This window comes from Astatotilapia calliptera, chromosome 4, assembly GCF_964374335.1.
Source record: "Astatotilapia calliptera chromosome 4, fAstCal68.1, whole genome shotgun sequence".
NCBI lineage: Eukaryota > Metazoa > Chordata > Actinopteri > Cichliformes > Cichlidae > Astatotilapia > Astatotilapia calliptera.
The window spans coordinates 8,103,355-8,117,573 of NC_137425.1; the positions used below are offsets into that span (position 1 = coordinate 8,103,355).

Here is a 14,219-nt window from a genome sequence, read left to right on the forward strand (position 1 = left end):
TCCCCTGAGGTAGCTTATGCCAGAGCTATTTTGGCAGGTTAGTGGTTTTAATGTTGTGGTCAATCAATGAATATAAAGATGAGAACAAATAAAAATGCTAAGAGGTAAACACTTCAAAAAAAAATTAGAGTTGTCTTTCCTGCCACATTGTTTTTGTTCATTTATAACAGATTTGATCCCCTCAGTCAGGGCTCAGTTTGAAGTATTTGGAATGAGCTCTTAATTGCTACGTTTACAGAGACAATAACAATTCAGCCTAACCCAATTAAGGCAACAAAGCTGCCATGTAAATGTCTGATTAGATTAATTCTGGTCAGATCATAATCAGAAAATTCTTTCGAATTAATTGGGCATATAAACAACACGGCTGAGATTTCTTTTGTCTTTTATGCAATTATATAAATAAGTTGGGTAAAATTCACGAGACGAATGTACTTGCAAGCAACGTGTTTGGTATGTCAGCAGTTAATGAGTCTTAAAACAGACATTATTTCCTAATTATCTAACAAAACATGCTTTAGACAGGTCTCTCTGTTAGTATCAGTATTATTAATGGAAAAGTTATACTCTCAGCCGTAGACATCATACCACAGTGCTGATGAGGAGCAGCTGGACTATCGCTACAGCACAGAGGAGGAGGCTAATGAAGTTTCACACTCATGTGGGAGACAGGAAGTGGACTCTTAAAGTGTGTGTGTGTGTGTGTGTCATGCACATGCCTCTTCTTGTTTTGATCTTTTCAAGAAAAGTAGTTTAAATGCAGAAATTATGAAAAGGGAAGCCATTTGGGACAAAAATGTCATAATGGGTATGGGTTAAGATGACAATAGAAATAGAAAAATGTTCATGTATAATATGTCATCAATCTATATTTCTAAATGAAAAATCTTCACTAAACCCCACAGACTGGAGTTAGTACTGTTAATTTCATGGCCATTTACAAAAGTGAAAAAAATATGCAGCATATCTCTAAGCTGCATTACATTCTGGTCTTGTAAGTAGCTCACACTGACAAAGTCCCAATTGTGGGTGACTCGGGACATGAACTACAATCTGAAATTATACAGTAAACGGTCTTGTGTTGGCAGCCATGCTCTCTTGAAGTTGCAAGCATTTATAAACAACACGCACACACACACACACACACACACACACACACACACACACACACACACACACACACACACACACACACACACACACACACACACACACACATTAAGTCCTCTGTTCTTCAGCGGGGAGTGTGGCAACAAACCAATCTCAGAGAAGCAAACACAGCTGTCAAGGCCCCGGCTTCGGGACAGGACTATAGGTTACTGAGCATCCAACATTTTATTAGTTCCTTAGACCTTGGGTATCAGCTGTAGAACCGCAAACCTCTAACATAACACAATTAACAGAACAATTACTAGTGCTAGAAAAAACACTGGGAAATAAATCGGGGGAGGTGACGGGATTTGTCACGAGAGAGAGAAAGAGAGAGAATAATGAACATCAAACAGACACTTGCACGTGTATGATTTTGCCATTTTTTTTCTAAAACAGAAACATGAGAGTTGGGACTTGTTTTTTGGCTTCTTCCCCAAAAACCTTTTTGTAAGTAGACTGGAGAGTTGGTTTGATAGGACCAAGCCTTCTGCTGTGAAGCCAAAGCAGACTGTACTGTACGTGGAGCTGTGCCCTGTGCTCCTACTGATGTGTGCGTGCATCTGTAGGTGTCAACAGCAGGAGCGCTGTTGACCTGAGCAGTATGCATGCTACAACCTTTTCCTCACTACTCGTTCACTTCATCAGCTCCCACTAAGTCTCACAAGAGAGGAGGGCAGGACAAACAGCGGGTGATGACTAATTACAGGCAGCGTCCTCCAACCCCCTTTCTGAGCACAGCCAATGTCGAGTGGGTGAAAAATATGGTTTTCTTGCAAGAGAGGAGGCAAGACAGAGAAGGACGTGTGAAATAATACAATGAGTAACTGAAGATATATAATCTGGCTGGTCATTGAGCTGGTTTGAGCAATGTTTAGAAGCCATGTAAAACTCAACCAGCTGTGTTAACACCTGAAATGTTAAGCAATCAGGCAATAAGGCAGGGAACAAGTTTACTCTCTGCTTTGCCTTTTTTTCTAGTTTACCTTTGTAAGCAGAGCATGTATGAAAATCTGCACGGGACAAGAAATGCAAATCACATCATCCCAGCACAGACTTTGTTGTTACACTTGAAGGCTTTATGCTTTGAGATCTCATCGTTTCCCCAAATCGATATTTACTTGGATGCTGCACGATAAAGGACAGGTGTTACTGTCTGTCCTCACACACGCAGCGCGAAATGTAATCAAGTGTCTGAATGTTTGTGTGAACTGAATTTTAATAACTGAAATTAAAAGGAAAACACAAAAGTACTTCCAGTGCAAAATTCAGAACCATTCACATAACATTTACGCACATCTGTATTATTAACGCATTTGTTTGCCTGACAGTGTCAAAGGTGGTGGCATTCACTCTTTTCTGTGTGTGCTGGGTTTTTTTTGTTTGTTGTTTTTTTACCATGTCATAGGCGTTCAGTACTTTGCGCAGCAGCTCAGGCACAACACCCTGAGCTTCCATGGTGGGATAGGTCTCGCTCAGGTCCACAGTTACCCTCAGCGATCTCTCGCTGTTCATCAGCCATGTAGACACCGTCAGGATACACTGCTTCATGTTGGCTGCAGGGGTCAGACCACAGAGCTCCTTGAAGGACACCATTGCATTCTGGGAAGAAAGCACCCACATAAGAAAATAGGAATCTGGCTATAAACAGGTTCAAATGGTGGACATAAAAAAGACTGTGTGACACATTTGTGTGGGCATTGTTTAATATATAAGTGATAGTGCTTATACTTAACCAGTTCCTGGTTCATTAATTTCAAGATCCTCCATTAATTAAAAGGAGACGTTAATGTTAAAATGCAAATAAATCAATAAACATAAATATTCTATAAACAGCATTCTGTGCCCTTGTATGTCATTGGTCTCAGAATAGCTGCTACAATGTTTATCTCAACTGCCAATGTATCCAGCAAAGGAAGATTCCTGTTGATATATTGCACTTGGTGACTGATGAAATCATAGTTGTCCTAATAGAATACAACTACATTTTACAGATCAGTTTAAGTAAAGAGATTTAATAGAGTTAAATAGACTTATGAGTTTCCCGCCTGATCAGAAACAACATACTTCAGCACAGTGTTTTTCTTGATGACCACGATGACCCTAAAATTATTCCCACTTCCTATAATATCAGTCTGCTCAAAAATAAATCATCTAAAATCTCTATCTCAGCAAATCATGTTTGCATGCCTATCACTGACGACTGAGCGTGATCCAAACCTCAGTCGCCCTCTTGTCACAGATTCAAGAGGCCTTGAGCATGATACTGAATCTTAAAGTACTTCCATTGATCAGTATGTGTCACTGTAGTAAGTGCAATGCCATCGTCGACAAGGATTGTTTCAGCCAAATCTTTAAAAACCTTGGGTAATTTTGCCTTTTTTAGTGTCTTACAGGTACTTGCTTGTGCAGTTAACTAAAACAAAATACAGAATTCTGCACAGCTGTCAATAGCACTTTAAATAAAACTGAAATGTGTTTATAGTCATGGAATTTATTTGCAACCTAATACTGAATCTGCTTACTAATTCCTCAAAAAGAAACCACCTAACATAAACATTTAGTAAGCACATACTCTAATTTCTTCTTTTGCTAGCGTGGGAATTTAAGCAAGCAGACTTTATCCTTGAGAACGAGTGAGGTGAGAGAAGAGAAAAGGATGGAGAAAGGGAAGGAGTGTGAACAAACAGTCATGTTTGAAGCATGAGTAACTGAAAAAGCAAAAAAAAGGAGAGGCAGTTAATGAGAAACACTGAGAAAACAAAAAGGTATGAGAGGGTGTTAAAATTTAGTGACGAAAGAGAGAGTATGAGATAGCAAGAAAACAGTTTAGTGTTTGGAAATTCGTCCACACAGTGGAGGCTGCTGCTTGGGAAACCAGCTGTCTCCCTGGGCTAGGCCTGCAGAAAAATCCCCATACGTTAGAGGACATGCTGTCACTGGGAGGCCCAACTTTACAGTAGACAAAGAGGGTGGTCAGGGGACACAGGATCTGTATGCTGAGCACCATACACGGTTAACACCCCTTGGACCGCTGAGCACAGCTACAGAGAAACACAATGGTGGAAGTGGGACAGCTCTGGGGCTCTGGATTAAAAACCACTGTGTGATTATGCGTGTGCCTGAACGATCAGCATGTGTGGCTGCATGTGTTTATGACTCAGTGTGGTCTGAGCTAAAGTTATTAACATTCATTATGTTTTGTATAATTCCTCGCATGTGTGCTTGGGACGACACGAGTAAATGTTTTTTGATAATTGTTGAGCAATAAAAGCCGCAGTCTTTCCAAGCCATGGTGTTACAAAACCCAATGAGAGGCTTGTGTTTTTAATTACTCCCTTCCCCACTTTGTTCCTCTTCCAGCATTTCCCAAATGGGAGCTCTGTGTCCAGTTAGGACCTTGCTTTTGTTTCAGTTTGCCCTTTTCTGTCTCTCTTTCTGCTTCTATCTCCGAATCTCTCTCTTCTCTCTTGCCCGCAGCACTAAGTGATGGTGAACGCGCCAATGGTGGCCCACATGATTTTCAGCAAATAAAAAGAAAATCCAGGCTGGCAGCAGTTCTCATCCATCAACACTTTGTAACATTCACGGGCAGCAGCACTCAGAAAAGGACTTTATTCAAGTCTCCCGCAGAAGTAATTAATCTGCTGCGTAGATGGATCCACATATTAAAAATGCAAACTTATTATAATAGCTCACTGGTCAATGTTCATGGATTCCCTTAGTCTTTTTAATATTCAAATGTACTTCTTGTTCCTTTGTTATTCAAAGCAGAACACCTGGAAGCTTTGCAGCTTAAGGATGAAGGAGTCTTAGAAGAGCTAAGTGAGGTGAAATAATGCTTTTTATTTGAAAGAATGAAAGCAATCAAATAATTCATTTTGCTTAATATATTAAAAAAATAAGCGTGTGTGCACACTGAGTACAACAGATATGTTTTTTTAAAGAGTGTCTAGTTGTCGCCTTGTGGGTATTTGGCCACAGATCCTTTCATTCAGCTGTCTCCAGATCCACAGAACCGCTCTCTCTGCAGCTGGTCTGTACAAGCCCTTCCCATATGTCCATTATTTTACATTTAAAAGGCAATATGCCTCATTCTAAAAACACCTTTATTTGTTCTCTTTAAAGCCTCCCTCATAACTTTACCTCTTTCATCTATTTCATCAACTTTTATCTCTTCGTTTCAAAAAGGCGTATTTACATTTCAAACCAGAGGAAAATGTGGTTTAATAAGAGGCGCCAACACGATCGCATCAGCTGAACACACGTTCACTTTCAACCACCAAGCATTTTTCATGAAGCCTTATAAATTAAAATTCTAAAGCCATTTGTTATGAGAGATGAATCATAGCTACAGAACAAAGTCTGTAGGGTCTTAACTGTGACACATGGCACGCCTGCAACGAAATACTTAATCTGCATTAGTAATTTTATTTGACTCTTACAAAAGTAAGAATATTTATTAGGTTGTCAGAGATTTATAAGACAGATTGGGCCATATTTCATGACTTATTAATAATTTCTGCTGACAGACATCAAAGTAAAGATTAAGAGGACCTTATGACAAACTCAAGGTTTTAGTTCATGCCAAAAAGAAAAACATGTGATTATGCCACATGTCAAAATGTTTTGTCAAGCTGGGGATTTTTTTATTTATTCGTTTATTTCAGTCAGTGGTGCTGACTAACTGCTTGTATTAATAGGTTTAACTACACAAAAAAAATTTGAACAAAGAAAATACCGTACGTTCCTATTATTCCTCTTCTGCATCACAGGATCGGTTTCACCCTAGAACACAAACGTATTTTCTCCCATGCTGATAGGTATAATGAAGCCCTTTTTCAGAACATGCCCATTTCCACAACAAAAAAATGCATGACTGCATGCCACGGGATCTCTAATCATCATTACATCTCTGCTAATTTAGTTCAGTCTGTCTTTTGTTTGCTTTACCATTAGACTGAGGTTGCTGCTATCTGAAGACAAACAGACCTCATGATCATGATACGTGAAAGCGATGTGCTGCATGCACCTCAAATTTAATTTCTACTTATAAAAAAACTCATCATCATTACATATTTGATCCAGTCAAGTTTGCCACTATAAAAATTCACCAGTTATACAGCAAGTGTATTGAAGAACTAACTTTTTACCCCTTAAAAGCCTACTAAGAGTATGCCTGGAGGCTCTTCTCTGAACTGAGCCGCTTCTGTCATATTTCAAGCTGGCTTATAGAACAAAATGACTGAGTTTCCATCAGATGTTAGTGAGGATGAGCTCTGCCTATCCTTGAAAAAAGTCCAGAAACTTATTCTGTTAACAAAGAAAATATCACTACTTTGTTCCATGTGCACAAGTGTGTAAAGTGATTTACAGTAATGTTTAAAACTAGACTTTGAGGAAAAGATTAAATCTCCCATTTCTCTCCAGTGATGGGCTCCTTTACACATATGATCAATAGGCAAGTAAGAAGAACAAAAAGGCACATATTTATTAATTTTAGTCTTTTCTTTCACTTAGAAATCTACTATTTAGTGGAAGATGGAACACTGCTGTTGGAGCTGTTTCAGCAGTGTACAAAAATGACCTCCTTCAAACACGACAAAACAAGAGGCTGCCGACGTAAACTAGCAACTTAAGAACACACACACACAACAACAACAAAAAAAAACCCTCTAGCCAGCTCTAGTTGAGTTATAATTTGTAGGCAGCACAAATGGCACAAGCATTTATACCACTCTGCAGTTGCCACACACCATATATTAATGACCACCAACAAAGACACTGAAAGGCCCGTGCTGGTGCTTGTCAGACAAATATACACAGTGCTTACAAATCTTCATTTGAGCTGAGAGGAGCATTAAAATACTGCACTAAGTGCCTAGCAACCCACTCGTCATCCTGGGGCAGTAATTGTCCCTCATTAATGATTACACTATTCATAAACTTTAGAATTGTACACCAATGTCGCTTTATTGCCCCTTTCTTTTATTACATTAATAGAGCACAATTAGTGACAAGCCTCTATCCACGATAGCAAGTGAACTAAGTACAATGCAAAACATTTACAATGGATTTTATTGCTACGGATGCAATAAAATATTATGTAAATTTATTTTGAAAGCCTTGATATTATACAAATTATTAATTAAATGGCTAAAAAGGGTTAGTAAATATTATCAGCGTGTTTTATAACCTCAAAATCAGGGTAAAATGTTTAGAAAAAAACTGGTAAACTTAAAAAATAAACTACTCTAATGCGGTCTTTAACCTCCTAAGACCCGAACTCTTCCACAGCATGCATTTTTAATTTCTCTTTGATATTTGGGCATATTGGGGCCCGATGAATGTCAAAACAAAGAATTACCAGATATTTTTTTAACCTTTTTAAAAAAATTTTTTATGAAAAATAAGAGCCACATATGAGGATATTCGTTTAAAATTTCGATAGAAAAGTAGCAGTATAATGTCCTCGTAAGTGGATATCAGGCCCTTGTAGAGCAAAATTGAGTATTTTGGTCTAAATAACCCAAAATGTGATATCCACATATGTGGGCGCCAGGTCCTAGGAGGTTAACCTATGTGTGCTGAAAATATTGCATTATATAAGCCAGTTTAAATACCATATTACCACAGAAAATCATATCTGAATTTGATGTTCTACTGATCTGTACTGTGGAATCACTTATGGCAGTTTTTTCCTTGTACTTTTCTTTTAAATCAAAAGGAAGTGATGGGGGAAGATGCAGAGCACATCCACAAACTCCACCCCAGCCATCTATAGACTGAGAAGCCAGTTTTCGAACTGTAACTTAATATTTTCTTAGTATTTAGTTCCTTACCTGCACATTTTCTCTGAGGTCTGTGGCCTCCCTGAGAGGCTGGGTGGAAGCTCTGAAGAGCTCATCCACTACTTTGATTCCTGTGGTCTTGGTGGTGGTGTACTCCCGGGCCTTCCTACTCTTCCTGACATATATACCCCTCTTATGACCCTTTCCTCCACCACGTCTGTTGGTGATGGCCACGTGAACGAACAGGGTCGTGTTGGGTAAGAACTCTCCTGTAAGAGACTGTAGAGGGACATGCCTATAGCCTGGCTGTAGGCACTCAAATGGGATGGTGTACTGGCCAATGAACTCATCTCCGATGTAATCATCGTCTAGAACCACAAAACGCAGTACTGCAAGTTCAGGTAAATTAATCTGGAATTCAAAACTCTCATCAAAAATAGGGTTGTCACCATTCTGAGACACAGTCTTGGTTCTTTGCTCAGCACAGTCAGCTGGTATGCCATGGATCTCCACATATATGTAGGGCTCCACCACATCCCCTTTAGCAGCAGAACCACGAGGCTTGGGAAGATTCTGCCCACTGATGACTTTGATGTGAAGAAGCTGTGCAGACACTCCTGGAAGGGAGTCCCGAGCATTGGCACTAAAGTAGGACACCTCCGCCCTCATAATGGCTGGCCGTAAAACATACCCACAGTTGCCATTCTGCCTGAACCACCCTAGGTTGAGATCCATCATCAGACCTGGAGTCTGATAGTTCATGGCCACAATCTGGCAGCCACATTTCCAGAAATCCTGGGGGTTCATGTTGCTGGCATCAATCCTCATGGGAGTGGGATATACCCTGGAGAGGAAGCGCTTGTTATAGCAGACAAATTCTTCTGGAAACTCATTAGCAAACTTGTTTGCATCTACCTCATTGAAGGAACATATTTCCCAGTATTTTTGCTCCCTCTTAGAGAACTCAAAGTCCCTGAACTGGACTGACTTGCAGAGAGATACAAGATCAGACAGCTCTCTGCACAGCCTGAATATCTTACAGCCCAAGCCATTCAGCTGGTCTTTCTCATCATTTCCCACTCTTTGGGACATTTCCAGACCCTCCTCCTCATCTGTCACATCCCCTTCAGCATCACTGCAGCTGGGTGGCAGCTTCTTGCCTTTAAGGAGGATTTTACCTTTGAGTTTCTCAGGAGAGGGTAGGTAGTTTTCCTCCTTGTTGGGTGAGTCAATATACAGCTTGTCCCCGAGAATCTTCTTCGTGTGCTGTGCCATGACCCTCTGCTGGGGAATGCAACAGTGGGTCACTAAGCAGAGAATAAGGGGGTACTCAGAGCTCTCGAAAGCATATTGGTTGATAATGTCCAGAACTTTAGAGAAAGCTAGCTGTGAGGCTACCGAACTTCCCACATACACTACTGGTTCATTATCAGGGCCATCCCATACAACTACTTCAATGCTGCGACACCCCATCCTCAGAGCTCGGATGTAACTGCTGATGTCTGACGAACCCCAGAAATGGTCCTCCAGAAGGGAAGCATTATGCGAGGAGTTGATGTAGTAATGGGAAAGAGGCTGAGTCATATCCTGGCATACACGTTTGTGCTGGGGGTCAAAAATGTGGCATTCTGAGGACAGGAGGTAGTGTGTAAAACCGTCAATGGAGAGGTAGCCTCTCTCCCTGCCTTCAGCAGATGGCTCAAATTTCTGAACAATATCCCTGCACATGTCCTCTGTTACTCCTTCCACACCCTGCTCTACCTCTACAAAAAGCATCAGATCTTTGCTGTCAAGATATTCCTTGTTACTGGAGAACTGCACCAGCAGAAAGAAAATCTCTGGCCGTGTGCATAGCTCACAGTAGGCCTCAACAAAAGTGTCCAAGTTAATTGCCTCTCCGTACTGGTCTTTAGCTTTCTGGAGTTCTTTGAATTTCAGTTGTATCCTAGACTCTTTCATTCCAGGGTTGAGCCCCTTAATTATCTGGGTGGCTCTGAATAGGTCTATGTGTCCTTCCTTTTCCACATCTGCTAGCTCAAACACTGATCCAATCCAAGATGTTCGTAGACTTGGCTGACTCTGTTCCACCATATCCACAGTGTGGCGGCCATAAGACACCAGATACCTCAGGCCCATCACCCAGGTGCTGACAACATCTGCTGTGCTAGCCACTAAGTCTAAGGACTCGTAGTTATCCCCGTAGATGATAGAGAAAGCGCATTCATCAGGAAACTGATCAGAGAGACCATTGCTGCGGAGAACAGGAGTTTTTTTCCCCAAACGGACCTCCTTAATGCTCTTGATTTCCAGTTTAGCCTTCTCCGAATCTTTCTTGGATGGCTCCCAACGCAACCAGTGCATGTCCGGATCCAGCAGGAAGTAGCGGTTGTACATACGCGAGTTGGAGCGCACCTTCTTCATTTCACAACCCTCCATCATGAAGGCCATACAAGCAGCTGTGCTGTTGATCTTGCGGTCGCTCGGCATTGAGCTGAAGGATACCGTTTTCTTCCTCACCTGCCTCTGTTTGGAACCATCCTGGGAACAAAATGGGGTAGGGAAGAGTTGGATGAGAGAAAATGAGTTTCATGTTAGACATTATATGTGATTTCAAAAGCAGAAAGGAAACAAAAAGATAGCATTATGTCTATAGTTAAATATATCTATATGTGGATATGTAAATCCACACTGAATTAAATGAAGGAAAATCCCATACTATAGCTGCTAAAAGGTAAAGATAGACAACGATGCACCACTCCCATCTGCTAATAATTTAAATATGACAAACTATTAAATTTTAATAAGTTATTACTAATTATCAATCACACATTAATAACTTTAAATCACATATTGATTCTGATTTAGTAATGACTATTTCTTATAAACATTTTAAGAGATGAGACGCAGTGTTGGATGATACGATGGTATGATTTCTCTCATAGGAAAGCCCCAGAAATTAATCTGTTTTCAATCTTTTTTGTACAATATAGAATCTGAGAGAATGACAAACTGCAGTGAAACCTAATAATTTGAATAATTTGAAAAGGAGACATCGCTCTACACAGCCCTGGGCTAAATTTTTGTAAGTTTTAAAATAAAACTTGTAAAATGCAACTGGCAAACACCACCTGCAATGACATGCTGGAACGTTTTCAGCTTTTAGGTCTGTTAGTCTAACTGGTGAGAGTACACAGCACTGTCCTATTTCCACACAGAGCTGTGGTTAGCTAGATAGCCTGAATGCACATGGCCTGGTTTAAAACTTGGAAAATAGGCTTGCTGAATAATGCATAGCACAAAGAACAGTACATTAAAAACCTAAACCAAGCCACAAATTACTGCTATTTAAGACTCTAAGCACAACACCTTTGAGACTCTTTCAAAAGGGCATTTCCATTACTACAGAGCCATATCGGTAGCTATGGTTTGTTTAACCTCCAATACAAGATAAATGTAACCAAAGCCACTTAATTTGACCTTGTCTCTTGTATCTTCATCTTTTTTTGTTTTGTTTTTTGGAAAGCCAGAAAGGGCAGTCACCCTCAGGGCATCCCCTTAACACCTAAGACAGTGACTGCCTGTACAGGCCTGATAAATCTCCCCAAAGCATGGTCCAACTTTAGCCACAGTGAAACACCTCCGGATTATCCATCTTCCACCTGACAGCCAGAAGCAGATGATGCATAGCAACTCATCACGATTAATGAGCACCATTTTAGGCAGAGCTGAAGAAATGACATGATCATTACTCCACTTGTGCCCTTGTTTTATGACCTCTATCTCATTGTCCTACACATAAGCACTCAATATCATAATGTCAAAATCTTTAATTCTTCAGTGCTTCTGAGAATACCTCCTGGATAAGTTTAGTCAGTGATTACTGATCTTACCAGATGGTGTGCTTTAGCCCAATCATGCCTGGTCCACCCAGGTCAAAAAGGTTGCTTGCAATGTGTTAAAATAAAGCTAGTATTTGTGTTATTCCCCTTGAGATACACTTGCATGCAATTTCTGTGAGAGCTAGTGCCAAGAGCCACAGGCACATGGAAATGCATGGACCCGTGCCAAGACTGTAAGGGTAAGACAGTGCTGTTTGGTCAGTTCGTAGCTCCAAATTCTTTTACAGAGTAATATGAGCTCATCAACCACTTCACATAGGAGATAAACGGGCCAAAGAGTTGATTCTGTCCTTAGATCCTTATTTGTCTTGTGTTCATTTCCTCCAGTAGATCATTCAGCCCCATCCATCATAGGAGAAGTGGGAGATAAATCTGGAGGCCATAATCAAGAGCTCACATTTCAACCCAAATGCCATGCACTTTATTTTGACGAGCACGGTCCTTTCACCTCATGTGACAGAAAATTACAGCTACCACTCTAGTCTATTTTTAAAAAAACAGACTGAAAGACAGTTGGTCTCTCCTCTGGTTTGCTCTTCATGAGCTATTTGCAAAATCAGCCAGATGGACATGAACATTAACTGGGGTATTGGGAATATGACTGAAAGCAGACTGAGCAAGTGGTTCTACGAGGGAAGATCTGTTCAGGTCTGATTATTTCCAGGCCTTCTTCAGGGAAGTGATGTAGCCACAGAGGGTCAAAGGCTATAAGGGTAATCTAGTGTCTCATTAACATGCTGTTACAATTAGCTGGACAACCAGACAAGACAGCATGCTGTTTCTCTTTGCCTCTCAATCAAAGCTAAGCAGCAAAACACAACTGAAAACAATTCTGCTTTTCATAGGATTAGTAGTGTGGTAGTAAATGATTACACACTAGTTGGAAATGATAATATAATAGTACATGCATGAATAACAAAGTTCATGGAAAATAATTTTGTTAATTTAATGATTTGAACTGCCTGTTTACAATAGTTTAAACCTTCTTTCACTGTTTCTTGTGCTCTTTTATTTCTGATTCACATATTTTGTCAGATCCCCTTTGGCCCTGTGTTTCTTTATGTATGTGTGTGTTTATGTGTGTATGCTTGACTGCCTGTTGTTGCTGCGGTGGTGATGTTGGGGTATTTTGGTAATCTTCCACAGCTCCCACATTCCCCTTTCTATTGAGGTTTCTAACGTGACATCATGTGCCTATTGCTTGAAAGTAGTCTGTCCTGTTGCATGTGACACAACCAGCAGTTGCTAGGATGGGTGAAACTGGTTGCAAACAAGTTACTTTACCAGAAACTTCCTAGTAATTGATTTGGTTGCTAGTTGCTAACAGATTGCCACAGTTGCCTGTAGTTTTTCATGTTTGTCTGCAACTACTAGCCAAGCAATAGTAAAACCTAAAAAAGAGCAATGGAAACAAGTGCTGTAGCCAACATGTTGCAAAATGGCACAGCTTTTACTTTGAAGGTAAATGGTCTACAGTCCCAGTTTGTGTTGCACTTTTCATAATTTTACTAGACCTCAGAGAGTAGCTGGCTGCTGTTTGCAGACAAATCCACCACCTCCATTCAAATTACAACCACATAAACGATCAAAGCAGTTATCACAAGTATGTTTTTGCTAACCAGGTGGCGAATATGAATTTTTCCCTAGCAACAGATGGTTGCCAGGAGTTTACTGATCAGTCTGTAGGGCTGTGTGACTCAGCCTTTAGCAGTCATTTTCCCAGTGATTTCCACCAACCAACCATCCAGCAACTACTTGCAACCGCTTGGGGAATACCCATGTTTCTCTCATGATCATTGGTTAACAAATGGTCACGGATTGATCTCTAGGCCTGAGTGACTTTAGCACTATTACCTTGACATTGCTTTGTCACAGTCACAAGTGTCAAGTTAATGCCACATGGTTAGTAGTCACATGTCTACAACACCTCAGTGGGAACACCAGCAACTTGAGTATTGGTCAAATACTTCCTGGTGGAAGGGTGAGATGAGTGTTTCCACACCCCCTGAAAGACAGTGGTGTGTCACGCTCTCTCCCTTCTCCTATCATTGTTTTCACACTATGACACTGGGCACCATAAGCAGTGTGACTGCAGAACATAACTCCAGGGAGGCAATTAATGGAAAAAACTCTCTGCTCTCCCAGGCAACAACAGTCGTGGCTCCCAGGTTGCCTGTACACTCCAGTCCCCTATTGAATACTTCACATCAAAACAATAACCCTTGACTGTACTGCTGTGTACAATAGATGCAATATATTAATAGACTTCCTGTCTTTGCATAGCTTTTAAATCTTTATATTTGTAATGGCATATAATCTATAAAATTTATACAGTCCTTTGCTTTTCTGTACTCTTCCACTGTGATGTGGAAGCTGGAAA

The 14,219-nt window shown here is 40.5% G+C and overlaps 1 protein-coding gene across 1 annotated transcript in view; it reads right to left on the reverse strand.

The window, feature by feature from the left end:
- Positions 1–14,219, reverse strand: part of stat5a (signal transducer and activator of transcription 5a) — a 99,052-nt gene that overhangs the window by 16,874 nt on the left and 67,959 nt on the right. The window contains 2 exon segments of the mRNA XM_080300665.1: positions 2,548–2,751; positions 7,992–10,478. Coding sequence (XP_080156791.1) covers positions 2,548–2,751; positions 7,992–10,478 — 2,691 coding nt within the window.